General features: G+C 41.8%; 1 protein-coding gene across 2 annotated transcripts; it reads right to left on the bottom strand.

The window, feature by feature from the left end:
- Window positions 1–1,895: 1,895 nt before the first annotated feature.
- LOC5519326 (heparan-alpha-glucosaminide N-acetyltransferase) lies at window positions 1,896–26,835 on the bottom strand. 2 transcript variants are annotated; one of them, XM_048731317.1, is made up of 20 exons: window positions 26,678–26,835; window positions 23,385–23,509; window positions 22,588–22,703; window positions 22,197–22,309; window positions 21,869–21,941; window positions 21,694–21,739; window positions 21,449–21,487; window positions 20,829–20,879; window positions 17,933–18,000; window positions 17,167–17,243; window positions 16,646–16,676; window positions 16,213–16,352; window positions 15,833–15,945; window positions 15,110–15,231; window positions 14,740–14,866; window positions 14,268–14,354; window positions 4,858–4,932; window positions 4,715–4,785; window positions 2,785–2,897; window positions 1,896–2,204 (listed from the first exon to the last, which is right to left on the bottom strand). In XM_048731317.1, the coding sequence occupies exons 1-20, from the start codon at window positions 26,724–26,726 to the stop codon at window positions 2,023–2,025; spliced, it is 1,818 nt and encodes a 605-aa protein (XP_048587274.1). In that variant the 5' UTR covers window positions 26,727–26,835; the 3' UTR covers window positions 1,896–2,022. The 2 variants fall into 2 exon arrangements, with proteins under 2 accessions (XP_048587274.1, XP_048587275.1); XM_048731318.1 differs by having other exon boundaries at window positions 23,385–23,506; window positions 26,678–26,833.
- Window positions 26,836–27,150: the final 315 nt, after the last annotated feature.

The following is a 27,150-nucleotide window of genomic DNA, read 5'->3' as shown; positions in this document are numbered from 1 at the left end:
ATTTCGGCGTTTCTAGACGGAAAATACATGCCAACTTTCATGGTTAGTGCTATTACCCATATAGGTTAATTATTAAAATTTGACATCTTTTTGTACATTGAAAACGGCAGGTCGAGATGTCAGTTTTGAATAGACAGACAGATTAGTTTATTGGGGTACCGTGTAGAGACTTTTACATTAGTGTGAATCCAATAAATTTAAAATTATAAGCCATTTAAATTCTCAAAAACACATATATACAGACAAAAGAAAACATAGAAAAGATACAACCTTATTTTATCATAAATTCCAGAAGCAGTCGTATACCAATTTTGCAGCCATCCCTCTCACATTACTCTCACAGGGGCGTAGCCAGGGGGTGGCCCATGGGACCCCGCCCCCCCTTGTACCAGCAAAAAACACAGTAAATGTATGACACATTATCTAAGATACAGGAGAAAATACCTTGAAAGGGCCTTTTGGGCCCCCTCCTGTTAAAAATCCTGGCTACGCCGCTGCCTCATTCATACAAAAATAATGCAACAAGATGGCAGCCTTGGCTCGTGAGCGTTAGAAACACCAAGTAAGCGCCTGTTAGCAGACCTTATTGCTTCCCCATTATGTATGCTTTGGTATATCACAGGTCTCTTTGTATTGTGTAGTTCGCTCGATAACGGTTTGGGTCGAAATCTCCAGCTTAATCGTAGATAGATTCCAGTCTGGATATTCAGTATTCTTTATCATCAACCCAAGATGCCTTTTGTTTGCCTTATTCCGTTTCTCATATTTAAAGTGAGCGATGTATTGTTCATTAAAAATTGTATGTCATACGGCTTTGAATTCTCTTCACACAGCCGTCCTTGATTCCAAACTGACACTTAGTACGGCTGCGCAGTAGACTAATTGCTATTGGCCCCTGGTGTTGTTACAAGCACCTCGGAGGGACGGAGGGGCCCAACCACTTTTTGAGACAGAAACAAGTCAAACTCTATGATTTATTCGTTTTTCAATATTATATATATTTTTCAATTGTCAGCCCAACCACTATTCAACATGCTCCGAGATCCCTGTGTTAAAATGACAAACTCTGGCTCCCAGTCTGGTATTTTCTTTTGACGGAATAATAATAGTAATAATAATAATAATAATATTAATAATAATAATAATAATAATAATAATAATAATAATAATAATAATAATAATAATAATAATAATAATAATAATAATAATAATAATAATAATAATAATAATAATAATAATAATAATAAAACACAACAACCATAACAAAAATGTATAACTTTTTTATTCATGCTTTTCACTTAACCATTACACTTATATGTTAGGAAGAAAGTTTTCTTTTCTGCCCTGTGATAGGCTCGATTACCGGCCGTTTCTGTGAGGTCATTCATATATTGTTTACTATAGTGTCCCTAACCCTTACCATTACGATAAGTCAACCATATATGAAGGATCTACGCCGAATCGCCCGACGACGGATGGATATAGATCTTAGCCCGGTATATTCAGGGGATTTAAAGGAGGGGGTAAAATATAAAACATAGGATATAGATCTTAGCCCGGTACATTCAGGGGATTTCGAGGAAGGGGGGTAATATATAAAACATACGACAGGAGAAGGCTGACAAGCAAATTTCAATAAAATGGATTACAGCTCCAGCAAGCCCCTTCTCCTTCCCCCCTGGGGCAGCCGTTAACTGTTTCCCCTTTCCCCTACAAACCCTGATCCTCAACTGGTTCAACTAATCTCACAACAGGCCCGTAGCCAGGGGTGTTCGGAAGAACCACCCTACTCGACTGGAAGGTCCGCTCTGGAAGGAAATTGAGAACCATTGCGGGCTAAGACGAGCTATAAGAGAAAATGCTCCGCTAATGGGTAAACAACATCCTCTCCCCCCCCCCCCCCCCCCCCCCGCCGCTCAAAATCCTGGCTACGGGCCTGCACAATGAATCATATGGAATATATTATATGCGGGGGCTTACATAACTGGGGATATATCTATCGTTGGGTTATCTTAGAACCTTCTAAATCTTGAGGAACGTCTTCTTTCTGTACAAATAGTAGGAAATAAGAACCCAAAGCGAAGTACCTAGTAGATTCATGGCGAGCTTCTCCGAGTGCGTCCCATACTTGTCCATCTTCCAGCTGAATGGAAAGTTGTTGTACAATATACCGTGGCCAACGTACAGCAGAATGGAATTCATTCCTAGAAAACAAAATGGCGCCTTAAAAGTATATCTATGTTGGTATAAGCCGGGGTCTGGTCTATGTTGGGCATGCTTTATTAGAAGATGACGATGGACATTTCCCTGGAGGAAATTTTCACGTTAGACAAGTTCTAACGAGACCTTTGCAAAAATGCCCTTCTCATGCGAGAATCCACCCTTATTTACACTTGTTTACGTAAACAGGTCAAAATGTTTAGAGTTAGTAGGTAAAGTATGAGCTCCAAGTGTTCATTATAGGCGTAGAATATGGTCAATCCGAGAAATTACGAGACGGCAAGAAGGCCGTTTTGAAAACCCATGAAAACGAGATCCCGCTTTTCTAAAAATCTCAGCGCTTTTATCTCGTAAACAGGTCAGAATTTTTCCAGGATCCGTGCCTATTTCTAGTGTTAATTTTTTTAAACGAGAGTTGCACCAGAACAATATTGTCCTAACCTGAATCTTTGTACTAAATCATTAAATCCACGAGAAAACAAAAAATGGTTGCTACTAAAACAGCACGTCGTATCCCGGCATGCAGCACAAACCGTGCTGTATTTCACAGGGAACCCATCTTACCGGGGTAGAAAAATGGTGCACCATTCCACCATCCGAGAGAATCCGTGAAAATGTAACAAAAAGTAAGAAGAAAAAACGAGCTGGAGCCAGTCACCAGGATAAAAGACACGGACCTACGAAGGAAAAATAAGATGTTAGTTTGCAATGGCAGGCAGAGAAGAAACAGACTAATTGGGTGATCCTTTCATTTTCTCACCATCTACCTACCTCCCCTCCCTCCTTAGTTTTTACCTTCTCGAATGTAAATTCATATCACGTGACCCATTTTACACTCTAGTCATTTCCGCTTGATCCCTTTACTAACCGGTGGTTACCAGTACAAGACGGACAGCGTCTACCTTGTCTCAGCCGAAGAAAAATAATATGTGTACAGGGGCCGGTTCCTGAAAACCCAGGGTTAAATTTGCCCTAACCAACGATTAAAGTTTTACCTTCGGACTAGTTCTGTTCCCGAAACGCTGGTTAATTCTAACTCTGGGTTTGTTTGGAGGCAAAAATCTAATACTGGTTAAGTTGGCGTAACACAGGCCTCCTAAACTTTGTGGTTGAACTAAATCTCCGTAAAATGAAGTTCCCGACAAAAAAGACGTTACACAAAAGCAATGTAGGGATCAAATGTCTTAATATATCGCTTTGATATGCGACCTGCATGGTGACTCGAAAATTGTTCGGGGACAGACAGAAAGTTACATGAAATCAATACTTGAAATGAATCTGTCTCGCTAGTGTCACGCACCAAATCGAATTCTGCAAATGACTATTTTTGGTAATGAAATGGGGGTAATAACAGGTGATGTAGAGGTGTTTTGGGGCTTCTCTGCGAAAATAAAACTACCAAAGGTAAATTTGAGTTGCGCTCTATTGATCTACTGGGTATCCTGTGGGGATTTTACTCGCCAAACCAGTTTTTCACTCGCTTAATCCAGGGTTAGTAAATCGGGGGATTATTTTGCTTGCGGGAACGGTGAGTTATTATGGACAGAGCCTCAATCCGTGTATGTATGGACAGAGCCTTAATCCGTGTGTGTATGGACAGAGCCTTAATCCGTGTGTGTATGGACAGAGCCTCAATCAGTGTGTGTATGGACAGAGCCTCAATCCGTGTATGTATGGACAGAGCCTTAATCCGTGTGTGTATGGACAGAGCCTCAATCCGTGTATGTATGGACAGAGCCTTAATCCGTGTGTGTATGGACAAAGCCTCAATCCGTGTACGTATGGACAGAGCCTCAATCCGTGTATGTATGGACAGAGCCTTAATCCGTGTGTGTATGGACAGAGCCTTAATCCGTGTACGTATGGACAGAGCCTTAATCCGTGTATGTATGGACAGAGCCTCAATCCGTGTGTGTATGGACAAAGCCTCAATCCGTGTATGTATGGACAGAGCCTCAATCCGTGTATGTATGGACAGAGCCTCAATCCGTGTGTGTATGGACAGAGCCTCAATCCGTGTATGTATGGACAGAGCCTCAATCCGTGTATGTATGGACAGAGCCTTAATCCGTGTATGTATGGACAGAGCCTCAATCCGTGTATGTATGGACAGAGCCTCAATCAGTGTATGTATGGACAGAGCCTTAATCTGTGTGTGTATGGACAGAGCCTTAATCCGTGTGTGTATGGACAGAGCCTTAATCCGTATACGTATGGACAGATCCTTAATCCGTGTATGTATGGACAGAGCCTTAATCCGTATACGTATGGACAGAGCCTTAATCCTTCCGTGTATGTGTGGACAGTGCCTTAATCCGTGTACGTATGGACAGAACCTTAATCCGTGTACGTATGGACAGAGCCTTATTTCGTGTACGTATGGACAGAGCCCTAAACCGTTACTTATGGACAGAGCCTTAAACCGTGTACGGATAAAGCCTAATGCGTGAGCGTATCCGTGAATGTATGGACAAAGCCTTAACAGTCGTCTTACCACAGGTTCTTGTTGATCGGCACAACTCCCTCGTTCTCTGATGCCTTGCAAAGTCCAACACCGATTAATCCCTGGAGCGAATATAATCATTATTGCATTTGCTCGGCCAGCAATACCTAACTTTAAATTAGAAAGAAACTAACCAGGAAAACTCCCCAAGCTAGCCATCGTGTGATCCGCTCCGTACTTTTGCGATATGTGTGGAGTATACGCCCGGCCTGGAAAACAACATAGAGATATTTGGGATTAATTTTCTTAGTAGCCCAATCAATTTTCGAGAATAGGAAAAATTTCCGCTATATAACGAATGGGGAATGGGCCCGAGCCCTGTGCAAGTACCCCAAGGTCAGTAGCGGATTTAGTGGGAGCAAGAGAGCATAAGATAAGAGAGGGACACTTTGGTATTACCCGCGCGCCATGATTCCGAATCTGGCTATTTTTAGTAACCACCACACCACACCACCACTGCGCGTGAGCATTTTTACTTACCCTACCCCCGCGCTTTGGCATTTACACCCGAAAAACAACAACACCCTATTTGTACAAAAACCATCGAAAATTTCATTCTAGCATCAAGGATACGGGCAGGTGCGGTTTATTAAGGGGATGTAGTACTTCGAGAATTGCAAGATTTCGAAAACGTTTAAAAAAAGAGACTTCATTCAAAATCAAGAGCGGAAAACCTCGTGCTTCAAACACCGCTTCCGCTTTAACTTGCTGCTTCTTCGTGGTTTCTCAACATTCGTTATCTTCCTAATGGTCAAACGAAATCTGTAAGTTAGACATTAGATATGATATTGATTTTTGTGAATATTCCGTAGAATTGAGAAGGAATCCAAGATAAATACATTTCATAAAACTATCCTTGTAGCGAAGGAATGCATTTTTGTGATGATCAAAGCCAGCAAGCTTGAAGTATCTGAGCTTTTGCAATAGTGAGAAAATAAAGAGGGAGATATTACTGTACTTCTTTGATGTTGTTATTATTATATGTTATATTATTATGTTGTTATCATACAAGCTGGAGTCGGTCGCCCCATGACAGGTTCTCTAATAAGGTTCTGGATTCCGGATCCTAGTGCGTTGACTCCGAATTCCGGTTTTGTTCCGTGGATTCTGGATTCCATTTTTGTTTTCCAGGATTCTTGTATTCCGGATTCCAGCTTAAGTCTTGGATTCCGGATTCTATTTTATGGATTCCGGATTCCAGTAGCATGGATTCCGGATTCCAAGTCTCATTTTTTTCATGGATCCCAGATTCCGGATTACCTGTCATGGGGCGAAGTCGGGATCTGAATCAAACGCGGTATCACAGCCATTTCATCGCTCGTCGTTTTTTTTCTTTCTTCTTCACTTGACTTCGCCGCTCAGACAAACAAAACAGTCAAACTATTCAGGGATTTAGCTTTCTGTGAGCATATTTGCCAATCTTGCTTACTTAAGTTAGACTTGTTTTCTTCTTCCGAGTTATTTTACATTATCTCTTTTCATTCCTGTCGAGTTGGCAAAACAACAACACGCAACCCGCGGGGGAGTAGGACAAAATAAAAGGAGCAAATCCTCACGCGCAGTGGTGGGGTGGTGGTTACTAAAAATAGCCAGATTGGGAATCCACATGGTGCGCGGGTAATACCAAAGTGTCCCTCTTTTATCTTATGCTCTCTTGGTGGGAGGGTTTAGGGGGTTTAACCTACCCCCCCCCCCCTTCTTTGGGCTGCCAGAATGCCATATGTAACAAAAAAAAATACCCCCCCCCTCTTTGTCACTGAGCCAAACCACCCCTTTAGCGAAAAGCTAGATCCGCCCCTGACAGTCTTTTCGGTCCAAAAATCCAAGATTGTGGTCAATTTCAATTTTTTTTACCGAAAAAACCCTGGGTAGAATGTTGGTTCGTGGCCTGAAATTATTTTCATTTGGGTGGAGCAGTTTGTAAAGATCGGATTCTCGGTGTAACTTACATATTATATAATATATAGATTTAGGCGCTGCCTAAAGGCGGAGCCAGCATTTGATACCTTTTTGTGTTGACTGATAGGGGTAATTTAGGTGTCTTTAAAATGTTTTTAATGAGATTTAAAAAAGTCATTTTTTACTGCCATGTCATTATGAATTGTACAGGCCCGTACCTAGGAGGGGTGCGAACGCACCCCCCTCCACCCCCCCCCCCCCCCCCCCCCCCACACACACACACACACACACAACGGCCAAAGGAACACTTTCGGTTCTCAATAGACGTGCTATTATTTGTACACAAAACTCACTCTGGTTTGTAGCCAAATCCGACATTAAACCTACTGCAAAGGCGTGGTCAGATTTTTATCAGAGAACTGCCCCCCCCCCCCCCCCCGGAAATATAAGGTCCACTTTTTTTATTTCTCACTCCCCCCCTCCCCCCCCCCCCCCCCCCCAAGAAGAATCCTTGGTATGGGCCTGTTGCATTGGCCCCTCCAAATGTATCAATCAAGCACTCATTTAACAATTATTAAATATGCAGTATGAAAGATAACAAATACTAAGCCTTGGTGTAAAAAAGGCTGTCGAAGCTTAGGTGTCTTAGTTGACGAGAATGATTTTCAAGAGTCGAATGGTCAATTCTTATTTCCCTATATTTTGTTTTTTATCAAAACAGCATTCTAACAAGCTTTGACCTTGTGAAGTGTATATCAAGGATGTAACAGTATTCCAAAGAATTAGATGCCATACTGTAGTTTTCACATACTGTAACTGATTATTCAGAAGAATGTGTTGAAATTAAACTCCACAAATATACCTCCTGACATGCATTACATATTGGTGCACCCACCCTTTGGCCTTTTTTTTTAGAAACTTTGGATCAACCCATACAGGCTACTCAAAAATGAATGCAATGAAGGCAAATCCTAAATAACTGAAAGTGCTTAATTCCAGTTTCTAATTTCAAACCAAACCATGTTGGGGGCGGAGAGGAATAAATATACAAATAAACAAAAAGTCAATGGGGAGCGGAGAAAGGGAGAAATGTGACTCTATTTGAAAAAATGTTACTCTATTCTAAAACATTTATAACAATAATGCAGAGAGAAAGCAGAGAGAAAAAAGGAAGAAATGGGAGTATATCTTTAATAAAAAAATTAACAGTAATGCAACAATACTCCCCTAACATTTCCCCATTCCTCATTATCTTTAGGTTGATAGATAAATGTTTTCTTTAAAGATTTATCATTGAGAGCAAGTATCTTGCTCTAAAAAAACTATTACACTTATATTGTTGTATAAAAGTAAGAAATACCCTACTATATTATCTTAAGACATTTGCCTATTATTATGCCTTCCAGCCTTTAGAATCAATCATGGTCCTCAGGTAGTCCTTGGTTGGTTTTACCTAAACAAAAGTGAAAACAATTAATTATTTTTTTCTTTCAAAACAATATTTTCATCATGCCATTTATAACCTTACTAATTTTCCACAACTATTTGAATAAAAATAAATAAACACATTAGAAAGTATGCAAGATGTGACAATATAAAAGCAAAAACAATATAGGTTATAAGGGTTGCATTTTTTTTTTTGTGAAGAGAAAATTCTTTTGTAATTGTAAAGTTAATGTAGTTATGATAATGTTGAAAAAATGTTGCTGTATCTTTGAAAAGACTAAATACACAGAATATAAAGACAAGAAAGGTCTTCTTTAGCAATATATTACAGGATGATATTTGTCAGCTATTATTAAATATCTCAACGCATTCAATAAAGTATAGAGAGAACGAAGAATATCAAAGGATGTGTTATGCTCAACATGTTTGATTAGACCACGAATTCTCAAAGCAAACTCTAGAAACAAATGTATAAATCCAACAAGCTAAGTGGCATTGATACAGTTACTAGACTACTACGTATTTCTGTCGTTAAATTCTTACTTACCGTGCGTAATATACGCCTGAATTTATAGAACTTGTAAGTATTTACGTATTTACATCAAAACAAGGATATATGACTTTGATATGGCATCTTGACGTCAAACTAAAGCTGGTACGATGTTTAAGTCTGAGCGATTAGTTACGGAAAAAAAACGAACAAACAAGCATTATAAAAGCACAACAATAAAAGAAAAATAACTTTCATATTCTCAATAAAACTAAAACTCACCTTGGCAGTTTTTTTTTGTCGCTTTCTGTTGTGGTTTTGTTGTTTGCTTTTGTTGTAAACTGTGAAGTTGTCGAATTTCTGCTAGCAAGGATCTCGTCGACACTTTAGTGTCTTTCGCTATATATTCATTGGAGTCAGTTAACACAACCGCACGCTTTGGTTTGCGAATATAGACTGATCTTTAATCACAGTATTTACAACTTATGGCATACGCCATGACCTTATATGGTATTACAAATAATCATTATCTATAACGTCATCTCTGTTATATGATACTTGAGTAAAGTGTGCTAATACACTACATCCCCCCCCCCTTTTAGATAAAAACCTAAACAAACCACAAGAACGACCCCTAATGGTTGACAAGGCAGTCAGCAAACTTGGCTGGTGGCTTCCGCACTCGTACGCTCCGTCTGACTTCAGGTGCTGAAGTTTCGGTTGCCATAGTAACCGCATCTGGCCCTGTATGCTCTGTTTCCGGTTCAGGCTCTGAAACTTCTACTTCAGTATCGGGTTCTGCTACTTGTACTTTCTTCGCGAACTGAACATTCCGCCTAACTGTACTTCCATTCTCCTTTGATTGCGCTATCATGTCTGGACCATTAAGGTTGATTACCTTGTACTTTTCTGGTCGGAAATTCGGTTGTAATTTACCTTTTGTCTCATTCCGCATTACTACTATATCTCCTTCCTGGATGTTGCTCCGCCGCCTTCTTGTCTGCATAGTCTTTCATCTTTAGCTTATACTCCATATCTCTTTCTCTTGCCACTTCTGGAATGGCAGCAGCTGAATAATCTAACTGTGGTAGCTTATTCCTCATTTCTCTTCCGAACATCAGAGAAAAGGGAGTACACCCAGTACTTGTATGCGGAGTTGACCTGTATGCTACTAGGAACTTCCTAAAATCTTTCTGAAGATCCTTTTTCTCTACTGTGGTTATTTTAAGTATCTTCTCTATGGTTCTGTTAGTCCTCTCTACGAGACCATTTGCCTGTGGTCACATCACAGTACTTGACACCCACTTGATGCCATTGCTTTTAAGGTATGCCTCAAACTCTACCGAAGTGAACTGTGGCCCGTTGTCTGACCTAAGGGCTTCTGAGTAACCAAATCTCGTAAAAATGGCATCCAGAAAATATATAACTGCCCCTGTCTTAGTAGATCTGAGCAATGCTGTCTCAAAGTACCTACTGAAGTAATCAATTATCACTATAACGTAACGACCATCTGGAAGTGGGCCTATCAAGTCTGTACTACAAAACTTCTAGGGTGATGTTGGCATCTCTGTTGTTGCTATGGGAACTGGTCTGTCATAACTAGACACTAGCTGGCATGACTTGACATGATTTACACAGTTTCTCTATGTCCTTATCAATGCCTACCCACCACACTGCGCTTCTTAGACGTTGTTTACACTTGACAATACCCTCGTGTCCCTCATGAGCTAGCCTTAAAACTCTATCTTGTAAACTAGGTGGAATGAATATCCATTTTCCTCCCAAGATTACACCGTCACTCTCACTGAGTTCTGATCTGACTGCTTTGATGCTTGTTGAACATTTCTCCCATCCTCCTGTCCTAATTGCTTCCTTGACTACTTGTACAACCTCACATTCATCTGAACTGGCCTTGATTTCCTGCCATGACATTGCTTCCGGCACTGCCTCCTGAACAATCATAGAAATATACTCCCTAGTATCATCTCCTACAGGAATCTCTATTGCCTCTGCAGCTCAACCTAGACATCGGGTCGGCAATATTAGACTCGCCTGGCCTATAAATTGTCCTAAACTTATAAGGTGCTAATCTTAAACTCCACCTTTCTAATCTAGGTGTCGACTTAGAATTAGGATTGTTAAAGATGTGTGTAAGTGGCTTGTGATCCGTGACTAACGTGAACTGTATACCTAACAGATACAATCTGCAATGCTCACACGCCCACACTAAAGCCAAAGCTTCTCTCTCTGTCTGTGAATATCTACTCTCCCCATCTGACAAACTACGGTGTCCATAAGCAACTGCCTTTTCAGTTCCTCCCTGCTTCTGTATCAAAACTGCCCCAAGCCCTACAGGACTAGCATCCGCCACTACGAGAGTTTCTGCCTGCCTATCAAAATAAGCTAAGGTCTCGCTGGCACTCATTACACGCTTGATAGCCTGAAAACTATCTTCTTGTCTGGGGGTCCACTCAAAGGTCACTGACTTCCTAGTAAGTTCCCTTAAAGGTGAGGAAAGTGTTGCTAAATCTGGGATATACCTGCCTACATACTGAACTAGGCCTAAGAATCCACGTAGCTCTGTTACATTAACTGGCGCTCTAGCCTTGGTTATGGACTCCACTTTGCCTGGGTCTGCAGCTATCCCTTTGTCTGAAATTACGTGTCCTAAAAACGTAACCGAAGATAAACCAAACCGACACTTCTCCGGATTAAGGGTTAACCCGCTCTCTGATAATCTTTCCATAACACTAGTTAGTCTTTTCTTGTGTTCAGCCTGATCTTTACCAAATACCATTATGTCATCTGCCAAGTTTAACACTCCTGGCAATCCAACTAACACCTTCTGCACTGTATACTGAAATACCTCTGGTGCTCTGCAAATTCCCATACCTAACCTCTTCATGCGAAATAATCCTACATGGGTTATGAAAGTGGTTACCTCTCGCGATTTCTCCTCTAATTCTAACTGAAAAAATCCTTGCTTAAGGTCTAACTTTGAGAAAACTGTAGCACCATTAAAACTAGCATTTCCTGCATAGTCGGAATCGGATACCTTTCGCGCAAAACTGCCTGGTTAACCTTCCTCAAATCAATGCACATCCTAATTTCCTCATTTGCCTTAGGAATTACCACAATAGGGCTTACCCATCTCGATGCTACACCTCCCACTGGTTCGATTATGTCTTCCTCTTGTAGTCTTTTCAGAAGATCCGCCACCTTGTCTCGATAACCGAATGGCAATCTTCTTACTGGCTGAGCAACCGGTTCCACCTTATCGTCAATGTGTAACTTAACCTTATTTCCCTTTAGTTTGCCCACCCCTGAAAAGCACTCTGGAAATTTAGACTTCATTTCCGAACCTAGGCTAGTGTTACATGCTGTTCTTGTTATGAAACTGAATTTACATGTAATAATTGTAGCTTCTTAGCAGTATTATGACTAATCAAATTGCTAACTGATGCATTGCCATCAAAAACATAAAATGTTGCAACACATTTCCGGCTACAGATACTAACTTCCGTTTCAAATTCGCCTTTCAGCTTAAGCGCGTCCTCTTGACCAAAAGCATACAATTTCTCGCTGTTTTTCCTAAGCGAAACATTACTCTTAATTTCCTCGTAAAGCTTACTTGAAACAATATTCGCCGCTGCCCCGGAATCAATAATAAACGGAAAACTCTTTCCCCCGACTATCGCCTGACACATAGGAGTCTACCTGAGTTGCCTAATCTCCTCATCTACAGAAAATAAATTGGTCACCCCACTGTCCTTATCCGCTGACTCTTCCGTTATCTGGTGTTGAATTCCACCGCTTCGTCGCGCACGGCCACGTCCTCGTCCACGCACAGCATGAGATTTCAACTCTCCTCCTTTGCAAAATTTCGACTTTGCAAAATGTCCTACGACCCCACAGTTGTTGCATTTCTTTCCCAATGCTTTATAGACCTTGTCGCTGGACCGATGCCCTTTTCTTCCGCAGCGATAGCACTCTACTTCGGACTTTACGTTGGAAATTCCACTTTGCTGTTCGATTGGGGGTGTGTCGACTTTTCCTCCACGTGCTGAATCTTCAAACAGCAAAAACGTGTTCGCCAACTGAATCGCCTGGGCCAAAGTTAGGTCGTTCCCCTTCTGCAAAAGTTTTCGCTCTATGCCACTGTGGTTTATACCAGATATAAACTGTTCAACGAGGTTCTCGTTTAAAGTCTCGCCGGTAAACCCGCAATGTCGGATTGCATTCCGCAATCTTACCTCGAAGGCCGCCACATTTTCGTTTTCTTACCTCTTTACTGTACGGAATTTCGTCCTCTCAAGTCGCGTATTCCGAACGGAATCATAATGCTCCACTAACTTTTCCTTGAGGACTTTGAATTCCACCGTTTTAGGTACTTCGGGCGACACTAGATCCCTCAATGTTTCATACTTCCCCGCAGTTAATCCGCAAAGGAGAAGCGCAACCTTGCTTTCCTCTGGAGTCTTCATAAAATCGCAATAACATTCCAATCGCTCCATATAGCTCTCGATGTCACCAACCCTGTATAAGTTAGGACAGGGACGCCCGGTGCCATCTGCTGGGCCATGATCCCGAATCGCTCGTCGCCAATTTAGTGTTTTTCGCTATATATTCATTGGAGTCAGTTAACACAACCGCACGCTTTGGTTTGCGAATATAGACTGATCTTTAATCACAGTATTTACAACTTATGGCATACGCCATGACCTTATATGGTATTACAAATTATCATTACAATAACGTCATCTCTGTTATATGATAAGTAAAGTGTGCTAATACCCTACAGACAAAAGTGAATGATTTTTACAGCTGAAAACAGACATCAATCCAAGGCCCTTTCTTCTCAGGATCTCCTTACATAAATATAGGCGTGAATGAATATACAATGGTAGTGTAGATCCTTTATAGTCCTCCTCTATAGTCCTCTTTTTAGCTGTTGCGACGGGCGGGATTCACGAACACCTGGGTAGATTTTACTATCGACTTGTAATTCAGACAAAACGGTTCCTAAAAGACTTTAGTCCATTTGAATCCGCATATTTTCTCATTAAGTACTGCCTTCTTTTCTGTGAACATACGAACTTTGAACTAAAAACACATAGAAGCGTAAGGCCGAGAGGGGCCTGAGAGTTTCGCGGCTGGATTACTGGGGCTCGATTACTGGCTGCCTGATTTGTGACACCACAGGGTAACCGGGCGATGACCACAAAACCAAGTTCCATAGCTTACCATATTTCTATACCTATGGAGCTCCGCGCGGGCTGCGGCCGCGCTGGCTCCGCTAATAACAAGTCTTTTGTAAAGAATATTAGATAAGATGTCTTCGATAGTGGTGACAACAAGAGAAACAAGTGGAAGGAATTTTAGCACTAACAAGAAGAAAACAAATCGAAAACAAGCGACAACCAAACGAATATAACAGGCAAGCAAAAAAAACCTTAATGGCAGTGCCGTAGCAGACCTAGATATATTATGGAGGGGGGGGGGGGGGGGGGTGCACGTTACAAAAAAATATGTTTGAAAATATTGGGAGTCACATACCCCTAGTGCCCGACCCACGGCTACAACCCGGCTTGGACCTATTTGAAAGCATTTAGAAAAGATAGAACTCTTTCTTTTTCTATACTATACGTCTATGAAGAATTCGAGGATTGTAGTGAAAATAAGCTAAGCATAAATTTTGAATAAGCATACCTGTACTCCTAGAAACACCAGGAAAATTGATGTCAGCGTTCCGAGAAATCCCTCGGGCTCGTGGGGGAGCTTTGTCTTGTACAATTGCTACAAAAGACCGTGATTATCAAATGACTATTATCAGTATTCAATCGGCATTATTCGGTATTCATTCGGTGATTTTCGGTAATTACTCGGTATTATTCGGTAGTCCATCGGAACGGCTCTGTAACCACTCGGTGCTATTCGGATGTCACTCGAGACTGTTTCATATTCGACCTGTACTACTCGGTAGCAACTCGACAGTCGCTCGTACTATTCAGTAGTCTCAGCTATTGGCGACTCGGTGCTATACAGCGTTATACTAAGTAGCTCTAAACTGTTCATCTATTCTAGAGCACTTTGGTATGAATGAGTTGTATGAATCAATTTGAGGCTCAATTTCAGGTGCCTGATTGCCATTCCTCCTAACTCATTCCCTTTGCTCATATACCTTGACAGTTGGCCATTGGTAGATGTGTTTTCCGAAGAACTTGCGATCGATGTAGTTCGCCACACCTCCGGTACAGTTAAACGCCTCGGGGTATCCTCGGCCGATTCCACCCGGACCAGTATAGCCACTGAGAGCATACGAACCAGCAAGGGTTGGGTCATTAGATATTTGAGGAGAGAGGGGGGAGGGGGGGAGGGGGAGGGGCAATACCCTCCAAAAAACGAGCACAGTTTTTACAGCGATAAAAATATTGCTCAGCGTAAAATGCACTTTTTGAATGGCCATTGGCGGAGGAAAAAAGTTGTTGCGCGCCGTCTGTTTACACCCATCAACAATAACAGCACCGCTTCTTTTCCTGGGATTGACGTACCGTGGACATCCATCAAGCTTGACAGCATACGTCACCGTGACGTAGATCGCCAACAACAAGAGCATTGCCAGCCACTGCTTCCAAATGGAGACCACGTCACGAATAGGGTCCCACCATTTCTTCTACACAAAGCCATATAAACATACAAGGTATTATATGAGGTGACGAAGGGTGGGTAAGAATAGCTATAGCAGGCTGTCATTTAGGGTTATTCGTAAAGGTTTTTTTTAAAACATCGGGAATGCTGTGGCGCCAATTGGACGTGGTGCACTGGGTCGGCTTGCACGCTGTTATGAAAAACGCAAAACTAGTTCCAGTACCGCGTGGTTAAACCAGCTTTTTGTTTTGAAATTGAGGCGTTTTACCGGCGAACTGTTACCATCTTGACAAATGCTAAGAAAACTAGACCAAACTTAAGGCTATAATTTTCTTTATGAGTCCCTTATTATCAAACAAATCTGTCATTTTTTGTACAGTATGGTTTTAATGCTGTACAGTAAGCCAAAACAACGACTAAATTCAGCCTTTTGTACCCTTTCTCAAACGATTCAACACTACGATTGTGTTTGTTTTTGCCAGAACACGCACATGAGCATACGTTATTCGGCACTGGCAAGGACCTCGGCTTTGCGCGTTTGGGAACAAAATGTTTCCAAACAATCCGAAACAGGAGCCAGCTAGAAGGCTGTGTGAGAGGTGACCGCAAGGGACTGGGTATAATACCTGCGTTTGCTCCTCCGAGGGCCCGAGGAAAAGTTGCATAAGGGCAATGACGATGTAACACGCGGCAAAGCGCTGGAGCACACCAGGGATTCGATAGGTCTCTAGGTCATTGACTGGAAACCACAAAGAAAAAAGTCAACATCATCGATACTGATATTAAAACCGCAGTACCTATCCTCTAAAAAGTTGTATAACTCTGTACTCGACTCAAACATGCACCTTTAATATCGCAGGTACGATAAGACTCACACGTCTGCCCCCAAACACGGAGATTGCTTTGAATCAAGAATTAGTTGCCAATATTTGCAAGACGGTTGTAAAACTTCGTCCACCGAGCCTCAAAATCCACAGAATCCCAACCATCTGGACTAACAACTTACAGTTGCTGGTAAACAGCCCGAGACCGAACAAGATGAGACTGCGACGAATGACTTTGAGGCAGATCTTCCACTTCTTCACTTTGCGACGTTTGAGTGACTTGAATGACAAGGTGATTGACACGCCCATGATCCAGATGAACCTGTCACATATCAATAATGTTGTTGATGATGATGATGATGATGATAGTGATAATGATGATAAATCGCATTGAATATCTATATCACCCTAGCGTTGAGATGCCATCACAAAGTTGAATAATTCGATCCATAGGATCCACCATTTGGCAAGGGCCTTGCCTTTTGATTAATATTCAAAATGGCGGGTCAGAATTTTTGCTTGACAGAACAATCAACATTTTCCAGATGATGTAATTAAGCGCTAACAAAACTAAATCCTCCGAAAAATGAAACTTTGATTTTATTTTAAACTTACCAAGGAAATACCAGGTCTGCAACGAGAAGTCCTGCAACACAAAAAGCATTCGCAATAATGGAAGTAATATTTCTAGAACGACAAATTAAAAGGCCACCATGAGGCGTACTCACAACAACATGCACATCAAACACTACATGCCCCATAACTGCTAACTGGAATATCCAACATTGCTGGCCAGGCAATTTTGGAGCTATAATGTTTTGGATATGGGGGAGGGCGAGGTCTCTTATCGTAGCGATGCCATTAATGCTAATGCTGTTTTAACGTTTTCTTTTTCAAATCAGCCATAGCATTTAATAACATCAAAATGGGGACTATATCTGGATTTTACAAGTGTATGTAGAAGACTACATGTATCTTGATATTTTGAGTATCGTGTTCGGCTTTTCGAGGGCGGCTTCATTTTTCATTTGAGTGGGACGACCACCTTTTGGGCATGACGGCTCTTCTTAAAATGAGTTTTGGCTCATACGTCTCAGCAATTGTGGCTAAAATAAAACTAGTAATGAACTACTCACCATTCCAGGCTGCGTGCCCAAAGAAATAATACCCTCCTCCGCCAAAATTCACGAAGATCATCAGAGTGATAGCAATCCTGAGAGAAACGGATAGAATGTGTGTTATTCTTTTCGATGCAGGGCCGTAGCAAGGGGTTTGGCACGTACCCCACCCTCCCCACCCCCAATATATTTAAAAGTATACATATCAAGAAACTTTAGCCAAAATTTTCTTTTTTGCCAAACACGTTCACTTCCATATAAGGAAACTAATATATTCCATATTTGGAAAAAACTGTATGATTCTACTTGTAATTTTTAAGGTTGCCGTACCGCTGGTGCTTCGTAAACTTTATGACTTGTAATCAGAAGATACAAACAGTGACTGTAATTATCTCTAGCCAATGGAGAAGTCTCTACAAAAAAACTAAGATTCCACGGTACCAGACCCCTAAAAACGACAACGTTTTCTTAATATGAAGGAAATGACCAGTAGGGGCGTGGCTATGTCCCAAATTATTCTCGTTTCTGTATCGTGCCCCCTAATATTTCGAGGTTTACTACAGCTCTGCAACGGAGATTTTGATATACTTGAATGTAACACCATTCGCTTCAAGAACAGATCCAAGGGGAGGCACCGAACAATGGAAAAGAAGAAACCGGTTTATAAAACATATTGCAGGAAGTAAATCTGTGTGAATTTAGCTTCCATACATTTATTTAAAAATATCACTTTGCCCTCCAATGTGGCAGGGGAGGGGACCCCCTACACCCGCCCTTTACTTACCCCCGGAACGTGTCGAGTGAGCGTAGTCTCCTCTTTTCCTTTGGGAGTTTCGCGAATTCCGATGGTGGCTGAGGGAGATGGAGAACAACACTTTTAGTTTTGGAGCAGGGGTAAAAAAAAGGGGGGGTACATAGGCATAGGGTCCAGGAGACCCATGCCCTCACAGCTTTTTCTCGAAAATGATAAGGAAATGTCTGTACCCCCCTGTCTTAACGTAAGAAACAGTCACCGAGAAAGCACTGATCACTGTATTACTTCAAGTACGGCACGTTCTTCCAAAGCGCCAACAGATTCTATAAGATTTTACGAATCCTTCTAATTTGATGATATACACAGGTCTTAGCACACTATTAGTTAACATGAATGCTGCATTCTGATTGGTTGATCTACTATTGTCGGATTTGGCTACATACCAGAGTGATCTAGATTATGCTTTAATATAGTTTTGTCTATTGAGAACCGAAAGTGGACCTCCGGCCCTTGGTGGTGATGGTGGGAGGGGGGGGGGGGGGGGGGGGGTACAGGCATGATACCTGGATACCTCCCCCTAACCGTGTATTAAAATTCGAGGCCGTCACTACGTGTACGATGTATGAACGCTCTAGTTACTTACGTGTAAAGATGTGGGAGGGGGGGGACGGGCATGATACTGGATACCTCCCCCTAACCGTGTATTAAAATTCGAGGCCGTCACTACGTGTACGATGTATGAACACTCTAGTTACTTACGTGTAAAGATGTGGGAGGGGGGGGGGGGTACGGGCATGATACTGGATACCTCCCCCTAACCGTGTATTAAAATTCGAGGCCGTCACTACGTGTACGATGTATGAACGCTCTAGTTACTTACGTGTAAAGATGTGGTGGGGGGGGGGGGGGGGGGGTACGGGCATGATACTGGATACCTCCCCTAACCGTGTATTAAAATTCGAGGCCGTCACTACGTGTACGATGTATGAACGCTCTAGTTACTTACGTGTAAAGATGTGGTGGGGGGGGGGGGTACGGGCATGATACTGGATACCTCCCCTAACCGTGTATTAAAATTCGAGGCCGTCACTACGTGTACGATGTATGAACGCTCTAGTTACTTACGTGTAAAGATGTGGGAGGGGGGGGTACGGGCATGATACTGGATACCTCCCCCTAACCGTGTATTAAAATTCGAGGCCGTCACTACGTGTACGATGTATGAACGCTCTAGTTACTTACGTGTAAAGATGTGGTTGGGGGTGGGGGTACGGGCATGATACTGGATACCTCCCCTAACCGTGTATTAAAATTCGAGGCCGTCACTACGTGTACGATGTATGAACGCTCTAGTTACTTACGTGTAAAGATGTGGGAGAGGGGGGTACGGGCATGATACTGGATACCTCCCCATAACCGTGTATTAAAATTCGAGGCCGTCACTACGTGTACGATGTATGAACACTCTAGTTACTTACGTGTAAAGATGTGGGGGGGGGGGGGGGGGGTACGGGCATGATACTGGATACCTCCCCCTAACCGTGTATTAAAATTCGAGGCCGTCACTACGTGTACGATGTATGAACGCTCTAGTTACTTACGTGTAAAGATGTGGGAGGGGGGGGTACGGGCATGATACTGGATACCTCCCCCTAACCGTGTATTAAAATTCGAGGCCGTCACTACGTGTACGATGTATGAACGCTCTAGTTACTTACGTGTAAAGATGTGGTGGGGGGGGGGGGGGGGGGGGTACGGGCATGATACTGGATACCTCCCCTAACCGTGTATTAAAATTCGAGGCCGTCACTACGTGTACGATGTATGAACGCTCTAGTTACTTACGTGTAAAGATGTGGGAGGGGGGGTACGGGCATGATACTGGATACCTCCCCCTAACCGTGTATTAAAATTCGAGGCCGTCACTACGTGTACGATGTATGAACGCTCTAGTTACTTACGTGTAAAGATGTGGTGGGGGGGGGGGGGGGGGGTACGGGCATGATACTGGATACCTCCCCCTAACCGTGTATTAAAATTCGAGGCCGTCACTACGTGTACGATGTATGAACGCTCTAGTTACTTACGTGTAAAGATTGTGGGAGGGGGGGGGGGGGGGTACGGGCATGATACTGGATACCTCCCCCTAACCGTGTATTAAAATTCGAGGCCGTCACTACGTGTACGATGTATGAACGCTCTAGTTACTTACGTGTAAAGATGTGGTGGGGGGGGGGGGGTACGGGCATGATACTGGATACCTCCCCTAACCGTGTATTAAAATTCGAGGCCGTCACTACGTGTACGATGTATGAACGCTCTAGTTACTTACGTGTAAAGATGTGGGAGGGGGGGTACGGGCATGATACTGGATACCTCCCCCTAACCGTGTATTAAAATTCGAGGCCGTCACTACGTGTACGATGTATGAACACTCTAGTTACTTACGTGTAAAGATGTGGGAGGGGGGGGGTACGGGCATGATACTGGATACCTCCCCTAACCGTGTATTAAAATTCGAGGCCGTCACTACGTGTACGATGTATGAACACTCTAGTTACTTACGTGTAAAGATGTGGGAGGGGGGGGGGGGTACGGGCATGATACTGGATACCTCCCCCTAACCGTGTATTAAAATTCGAGGCCGTCACTACGTGTACGATGTATGAACGCTCTAGTTACTTACGTGTAAAGATGTGGTGGTGGGGGGGGGGGGGGGTACGGGCATGATACTGGACACCTCCCCCTAACCGTGTATTAAAATTCGAGGCCGTCACTACGTGTACGATGTATGAACGCTCTAGTTACTTACATGTAAAGATGTGGGAGGGGGGGTACGGGCATGATACTGGATACCTCCCCCTAACCGTGTATTAAAATTCGAGGCCGTCACTACGTGTACGATGTATGTCCTCTAGTTACTTACGTGTAAAGATGTGGGAGAGATGTTTTCAGCAGTCACGTTGCCCTCCATCGACTGTCGACGATTCAAAAACAATGAGAATAACCAAACACGTGTGTGTGTATCTAAGATGGGGCTATAGGTTTTGGCAATGAATGATCATGGAATGGCAGTGTCGTTATGATTATGAAATATTATATAATAACGTGGTGAGGAGGTTGATGATTGTATTATGATTACGATGATGGTATGATGATAAAAATTACAACGACGACGAGAAGGATGACGATTTTGTTAACACTATCGAGTCACATCAAGCAGGGGTTTCATTAGGGCCCGGCAGCCGGGGAAAGCGCCGGGTACTTTTTTTAAAAAGTCGACAAAAGTTTTATTTGAAGTAAAAAGAATCTCAACCGCCTAATCTGAAAGTAAATGAAAGCCCTGCAAGCATCTATATTAAAGTAAACCTAGATATTTTCAATCAAATATCGTTTATAGCATATCAGATCTCATCTTTTGGATTATTGTATTGAGGTTTTTTCGCGAATAAACCGTTTTATTTTCAATTTCAAACAATACCGAAGGAGTGGTAAAATGGTCGTCAAAAGCGTTAAAATAAGGTGTGGTTACATAGCCTTACTTACTATTTCAACAGGTGAAGTTTGTGGCATGTAAGAACCATCCTAATGTAAGGAGAAAGCTATTAGAACAGTAACAAATACGAAAATCAAGCCATTTACAGGGGGCGAATCTAGGAAGGATAATTAATAATCCCCCTTTCTTGAAACACTTGCTTCCCCCCCCCCCTTTTGAACTCCTGGACCCGCCCCTGATTTACGCCCCTGAAGGCCAACACAATAATCTTGAGTATCAAATGGTGGTGACGTACCATAGTAATGTCGTGTGATCCCCCATAGAATATCATTTGGCATCTCCTACAAAGCAAGAAGAGTGTTTGAGCACAGTACTTAGTAAATGCTCTCAACTGAAGTGGCATCGCTAATGTAACAGATGAACTGTTTAGTTCGGTAGCACTTATTGTAAGAACAATCTATTTTACTTACTCTTTGAGCAGTTTGCACCATATTAAGCATAGCAGAGTAAGGGCCACATATGCACACAGAGCCCACAATAACGCTATGATAGAATAAGATCTGTTATTGCAGAGGTAGAATACACAAGAGCATAGCACTCTCGGTCTGTCTGTTTCTGTCTGTCTGTCTGTCTGTCTGTCTGTCTCTCCATTTACCCATCTGTCTGCCTCTGTCTTTCGATCTGTCTATCCGTCTGTCCTTCTATTCGTTACTCCATTTGAGTTTGCCTAGTCGGGCCTGTCTGTCTGTCTGTCTCTCTGTCTGTCCGACCGTCCACGACAGAGACCAATATACTTACGCCAGTACGGATTTTTTGGTTGCTTAGTAACGCTTAGATGGCACGTGACCTTGTCATTAACGACGTCTATTGAATACTTGTACCAGCCCTTCTCGCCAAACAGATAATCCAACCTTCAAGACAAGTGATCGACGCTATTAGCAAAAGAAGTATTTTCTTGAACAGAAAAGCGCGTAGCTAAGGGCGCGCTCGTCCTATACCCCTCCCCTCTAATACCCCAACCCACACCCCTAAGAAAAACAAAAGCAAATACAAACCAATGGCTCTCGTTTTACTAAACAGGTAATGGCAGCACATGAATCCCGAGACCCAGACAGCATATATTAAATATCCCGTTAGAGGCTGTCCATTCTCTACACCCCTGAGAGTGGTGTTAAGTGAATTTTCTCACCTGCAAAGCTGAGTATGAGAAGTGGAGTTTTCGATGACGATGACAAATCTATAATGTGTGTTTATCAGACTGAAGGTGTTCCCAGTGAAACTGCCCTGCATCAGCTGAAGTGGGCACTGGAAACACGAGAAGTGCCAACATTAGCGTGGCGTTAATAATAAATAAATATATATACATACATGACTATCTATACTTTAGAGTTGGGAACTCAAAGACAAACCAGAGATCATTTTAGATAAAGTTAACGATCCACTAACGGCCTAGCTGAAAACAAACAGCGTTTTCTTTGGCGTCCAGGCCCGTATAAAGGATTTTGAGGGGGGGGGGGGGGGGGGGGCTGGTTGCCCAAGCTCGAAGGGGTATATTAAAAAAATTTCCTTCGTGAGAGCGGACCCTCCCGCTTGTGGAAATTATACTCGGATGTGGACAGCTCTAATAACGGATACTGCATTCTTTTCCACAGCTTCCGCTTTTCGGAAGAGCCTATTGTGCCTAGCCAAGTCCCTGGCGTTTCGAATGGATTTCCTGTGATTGTAGATGGAAGGGTGGGGTCTAGGACGAACAAGTAGTAGCTTCACAACACTTAACCAAACACAAGAAACCCGATAAGCAACGCATGAGACTAGGGATGTAAAATCAACACAAGGTCGAAGTGGTACGTTTTGCGCCTCTGTAAAAACGTATTTTCTTTGACGTTTTGCTACGTTTCGAGCATCAGACTTCCGTCGCCTTTGCATGATAATTAGATTGAGAGATGCGTAGGGACCAAAGCGGTCATTTATTTTGACCTACTATACCTGATAACAATTGGTGGATATTCCTAGCACGCTGATTGGCCCGTTAAGGGAGGAAGTGATGTTCACAAAGCCCGTGTCCATAGGAAACTTCCCATCAAACACCGCGGACCGCGAGGTAGCTACTACTAACAAAGACAGAAAAGAAACGTATCTGCATCTTTTTTCGTTCTTTTTATGTCCAAGCAAAATAAATAATACACGAAATAAAAACTCGTTTAAATGAAAATAAATTAACTGTTTGCTTGTTTACTGACACGTCCATCATGTGCCTTTCGTTTACGAGTCACAAACAAAATAATACCAAAGTGGATCGCCATCTTAGCTTTTGTCACCGATAAACACAAAACCAGCCATTGAATAAAGTTCGAATTATTTTTTTAGCTTTGCGTTGTTGTTGAATTACACTCTTTTTTTTATAAGAAAGATTAATTTTCAGCTGAGGCTGGACCGTTCTTATTTTTGGGACATTTTAAGGCTGATTATGTTCGTAACGATGTACTTAAATTTTTACACTAATAGTGTATATAAGAATATAATACCCAATTAATTATTAGGAAGAGCATTACACTAATGATCAAAAGTAATAATAACGTTGTTACTATGAGCATAAATTGATTTTCATTTCATTCATTCATTTCATTTTAAAATTTTGGTAAAATCCCAGGCTGGACGTTCTTGTAAAAAAGGTTCTTGTAAAAAAGTTCTTGTAAAAAAGGTTCTTAAAAAAAGAGTGTAGTGTGAATGTGCGTGTGTCTCTTATGTCTGCTTTCTTGACGCCTGGTCCTTTTCGGCGCTCTCTCATTGGTTGGCGGAATAACAATAACAATAACAATAACAATAAGAATAACAATAACAATAACAATGACAATGACAATGACAATGACAATGACAATGACAATGACAATGACAATGACAATGACAATGACAATGACAATGACAATGACAATGACAATGACAATAACAATAACAATAGCAATAGCAATAGCAATAGCAATAGCAATAGCAATAGCAATAGCAATAGCAATAGCAATAGCAATAGCAATGAGCTGCCCGTGGATTGATGCAGGAGTCGTGGACAAGCAGGAGAAGAAAGTGATACTCCTTAATATGAGCTGCTCGTGGAGTGGAAACAGTAGACGGAAGAAAGAGGAAAAGACCACAGGCGGCCTAAGTTCATTATCAGTATAATCTATCTACTGTTTTGATGGGGATATGCAGTAGTTTTACAGTGTTTATATGGGTTTGTATAAGCGCCATCGGTAAACTCGCTAAATTGCTTTAAATCACCTCAGAGTTCCAGAAAACAGTGTAAAATAAAAGTCTTACATGAACTTGTGCTGTTGTTATTTCTCGATTTGGAAGCCTAGAAGTTGGAAAGAAATAAACCTAGATATTTTCGATCAAAATATCGTTTATAGCATATCAGACCTCATCTTTTGGATTATTGTATTGAAGTTTTCTTGCGAATAAACCGTTTTATTTTCAATTTCAAAAAATACCGAAGGAGTGGTAAAATGGTCGTCAAAAGCGTTAGAATAAGGTGCGGTTACAAAGCCTTACTTACTATTTCAACAGGTGAAGTTTGTGGCATGTAATTATAAAACGGTCATCCAGAATCGAAGTCTCGTCATTGGTTTAGCGAGATCCATCGTTGAAGAAAAAAGATACCGCAGATAGGGCAATGCAAGGGGTCAGTACGCAGCTCTTACAAGCTGCAATTTGATTGGGCAAATGATCAATATCCGCACCTCGACACAAAGAACGAGAAGAATAGAGACAAAAGAACTCCTTTGTAGAACAAAGATAATAGGAGACAAAGCAGCTGCGCACTTACTCAATGCAAGTGGCTTTTACTAATTGGGATGATAGGAAACCGTCAGACATGGAGCGATGTTGTCAATCTCAGAAAACTTCATAAAGCTTGAATAACAATGTCTCGCACAGATGGAATTCAAATATATTCAGATAAAAGTGATGTCTTTAATTGTTTGTCCTGCCCCCTGCAGTGACAGCCATTCATCATCCCCTGGGTGTCGCCGAAAACCCGAACAACCAGGCCCGTAGCCAGGATTTTGAGCGGGGTGGTTTTTTTTTTCAATTTCAGGCTTCCAAATCGAGAAATAACAACAGCACAAGTTCATGTAAGACTTATACTTTTATTTTACACTGTTTTCTGGAACTCTGAAGTGATTTAAAGCAATTTAGCGAGTTTACTGATGACGCTTACGAACCCATATAAACACTGTAAAACTACCGCATATCCCCATCAAAACAGTAGATAGATTATAATTATAATGAATTTGGGCCGTCTGTGAAAAGACAATAAAGTATGCGGCACTCAGGTGGGAAATGCGCCAACAGTTCCCCGGCTATGAAATCGTCCAACACAACATTATCATAGATGTGCTCGGAGGCGTCTCATAGGAGACTGTAGATAGCGTTAGGGATCTTAGAGGGAAAAGAGCAGATAAGATCCTGCTAGACATGCAGAAATCAGTGATTTCAAGCACACTTAACATTCTAATAAACCCCTTGCGTTATGGGTCTAGGCAAAGGGTGCAGCTGTATGGTTTGCATTTTATTATACTTCCTTGTCAGTCGATGTTGATTTTAGATTAAATCTGTCAGAGATCGGTCGGCAAGCTTTTAGGGAATTACTATTTTTAGCATATTATATTTTACGATATCTACTGTTTATGTTAAAATTATTTTTAAGAGAATAGTGTTTTCACAATTTTGCGCTTTGGCTTTTGTGTTACCAAAGGGCCAAAGGGATCGAGTTACATTTATCAGAAAACAGATACGAGTTCTTGATTCGCTTTGAATTATATGCGATAACGCAGAGATAATAAATTATTCTAGAAGCGCATATTCATAAATCTACCTTGTCTAAAATATACGGAAATTTAAATCAATTTAAATGCACTGTTTTTGAGAAAAGGCGAATGGATTATGGCAGTAAAACGAGGAAGTCATTCTTTATTACACTGTCCTTTAGAACACTTTGCGTCTCAACTTTCCCGCCTAAATCTCTCTTGAAGTAAACAAACATACACTTGTGAAAAGATCGTTAACTATGCATCCTGGAATTATCGCCAATGGAATGGGTTTTTATTCATATGTACAAAAACGGATCTTCTATAGCAACTGAGATTTCACTTTTTTCGAAGTAAGAAGATACAAAATTGAATAACAATAAGGCTAGTACTTTAGGTTATCGGAATTACAAAGGAATTTTTAGTCTGAGTGCATGTTTTAACTTAAAGTGGTAGCTGAGTAAAGAGTTACCTTACCTGATTGTAGAATTATCACAAACAAGAGATTAACAATGTAGGAAGCCATTGCTCAGCTTTGAAGCGGTATACGAAGTAGACTCACTAGAGACAGAAGAGAGAAGGGCGCCGTCTGAATAATCGCAAAACAAGCAGCGGCCACGACCTTTGGTAACCTATTACCATGGCAATTATCAAAAGTCTGCTTATTGTGTGTCGGTCACTGCTGTGAAGATGAGGATTCGAGAGGTAGGAGAAAAAAAGAAAAAAAAAACGCCTCAAGATTTACAACAGAGACAAACAAAAACATGGCAATATTATATGGAGAGAATGCTCGTACGACTATCATGGCGAAGACGTGCTATGCCCAAGCACATATTAAAACTTTTATAAAAAGGACTCAGTCAAAGTTTCCTTTATTGGGATTGTTGCTCGGGCGAGCGCAGCGAGCAACACTAATTTCGTTCATCGATTTGGGTTTCCTGTGGAACAAG

The sequence above is a fragment of the Nematostella vectensis genome, chromosome 8, assembly GCF_932526225.1.
Source record: "Nematostella vectensis chromosome 8, jaNemVect1.1, whole genome shotgun sequence".
Taxonomy (NCBI): domain Eukaryota; kingdom Metazoa; phylum Cnidaria; class Anthozoa; order Actiniaria; family Edwardsiidae; genus Nematostella; species Nematostella vectensis.
Note: the sequence above shows the minus strand (reverse complement) of the source record. Positions and strands in the feature narration are given on the sequence as shown.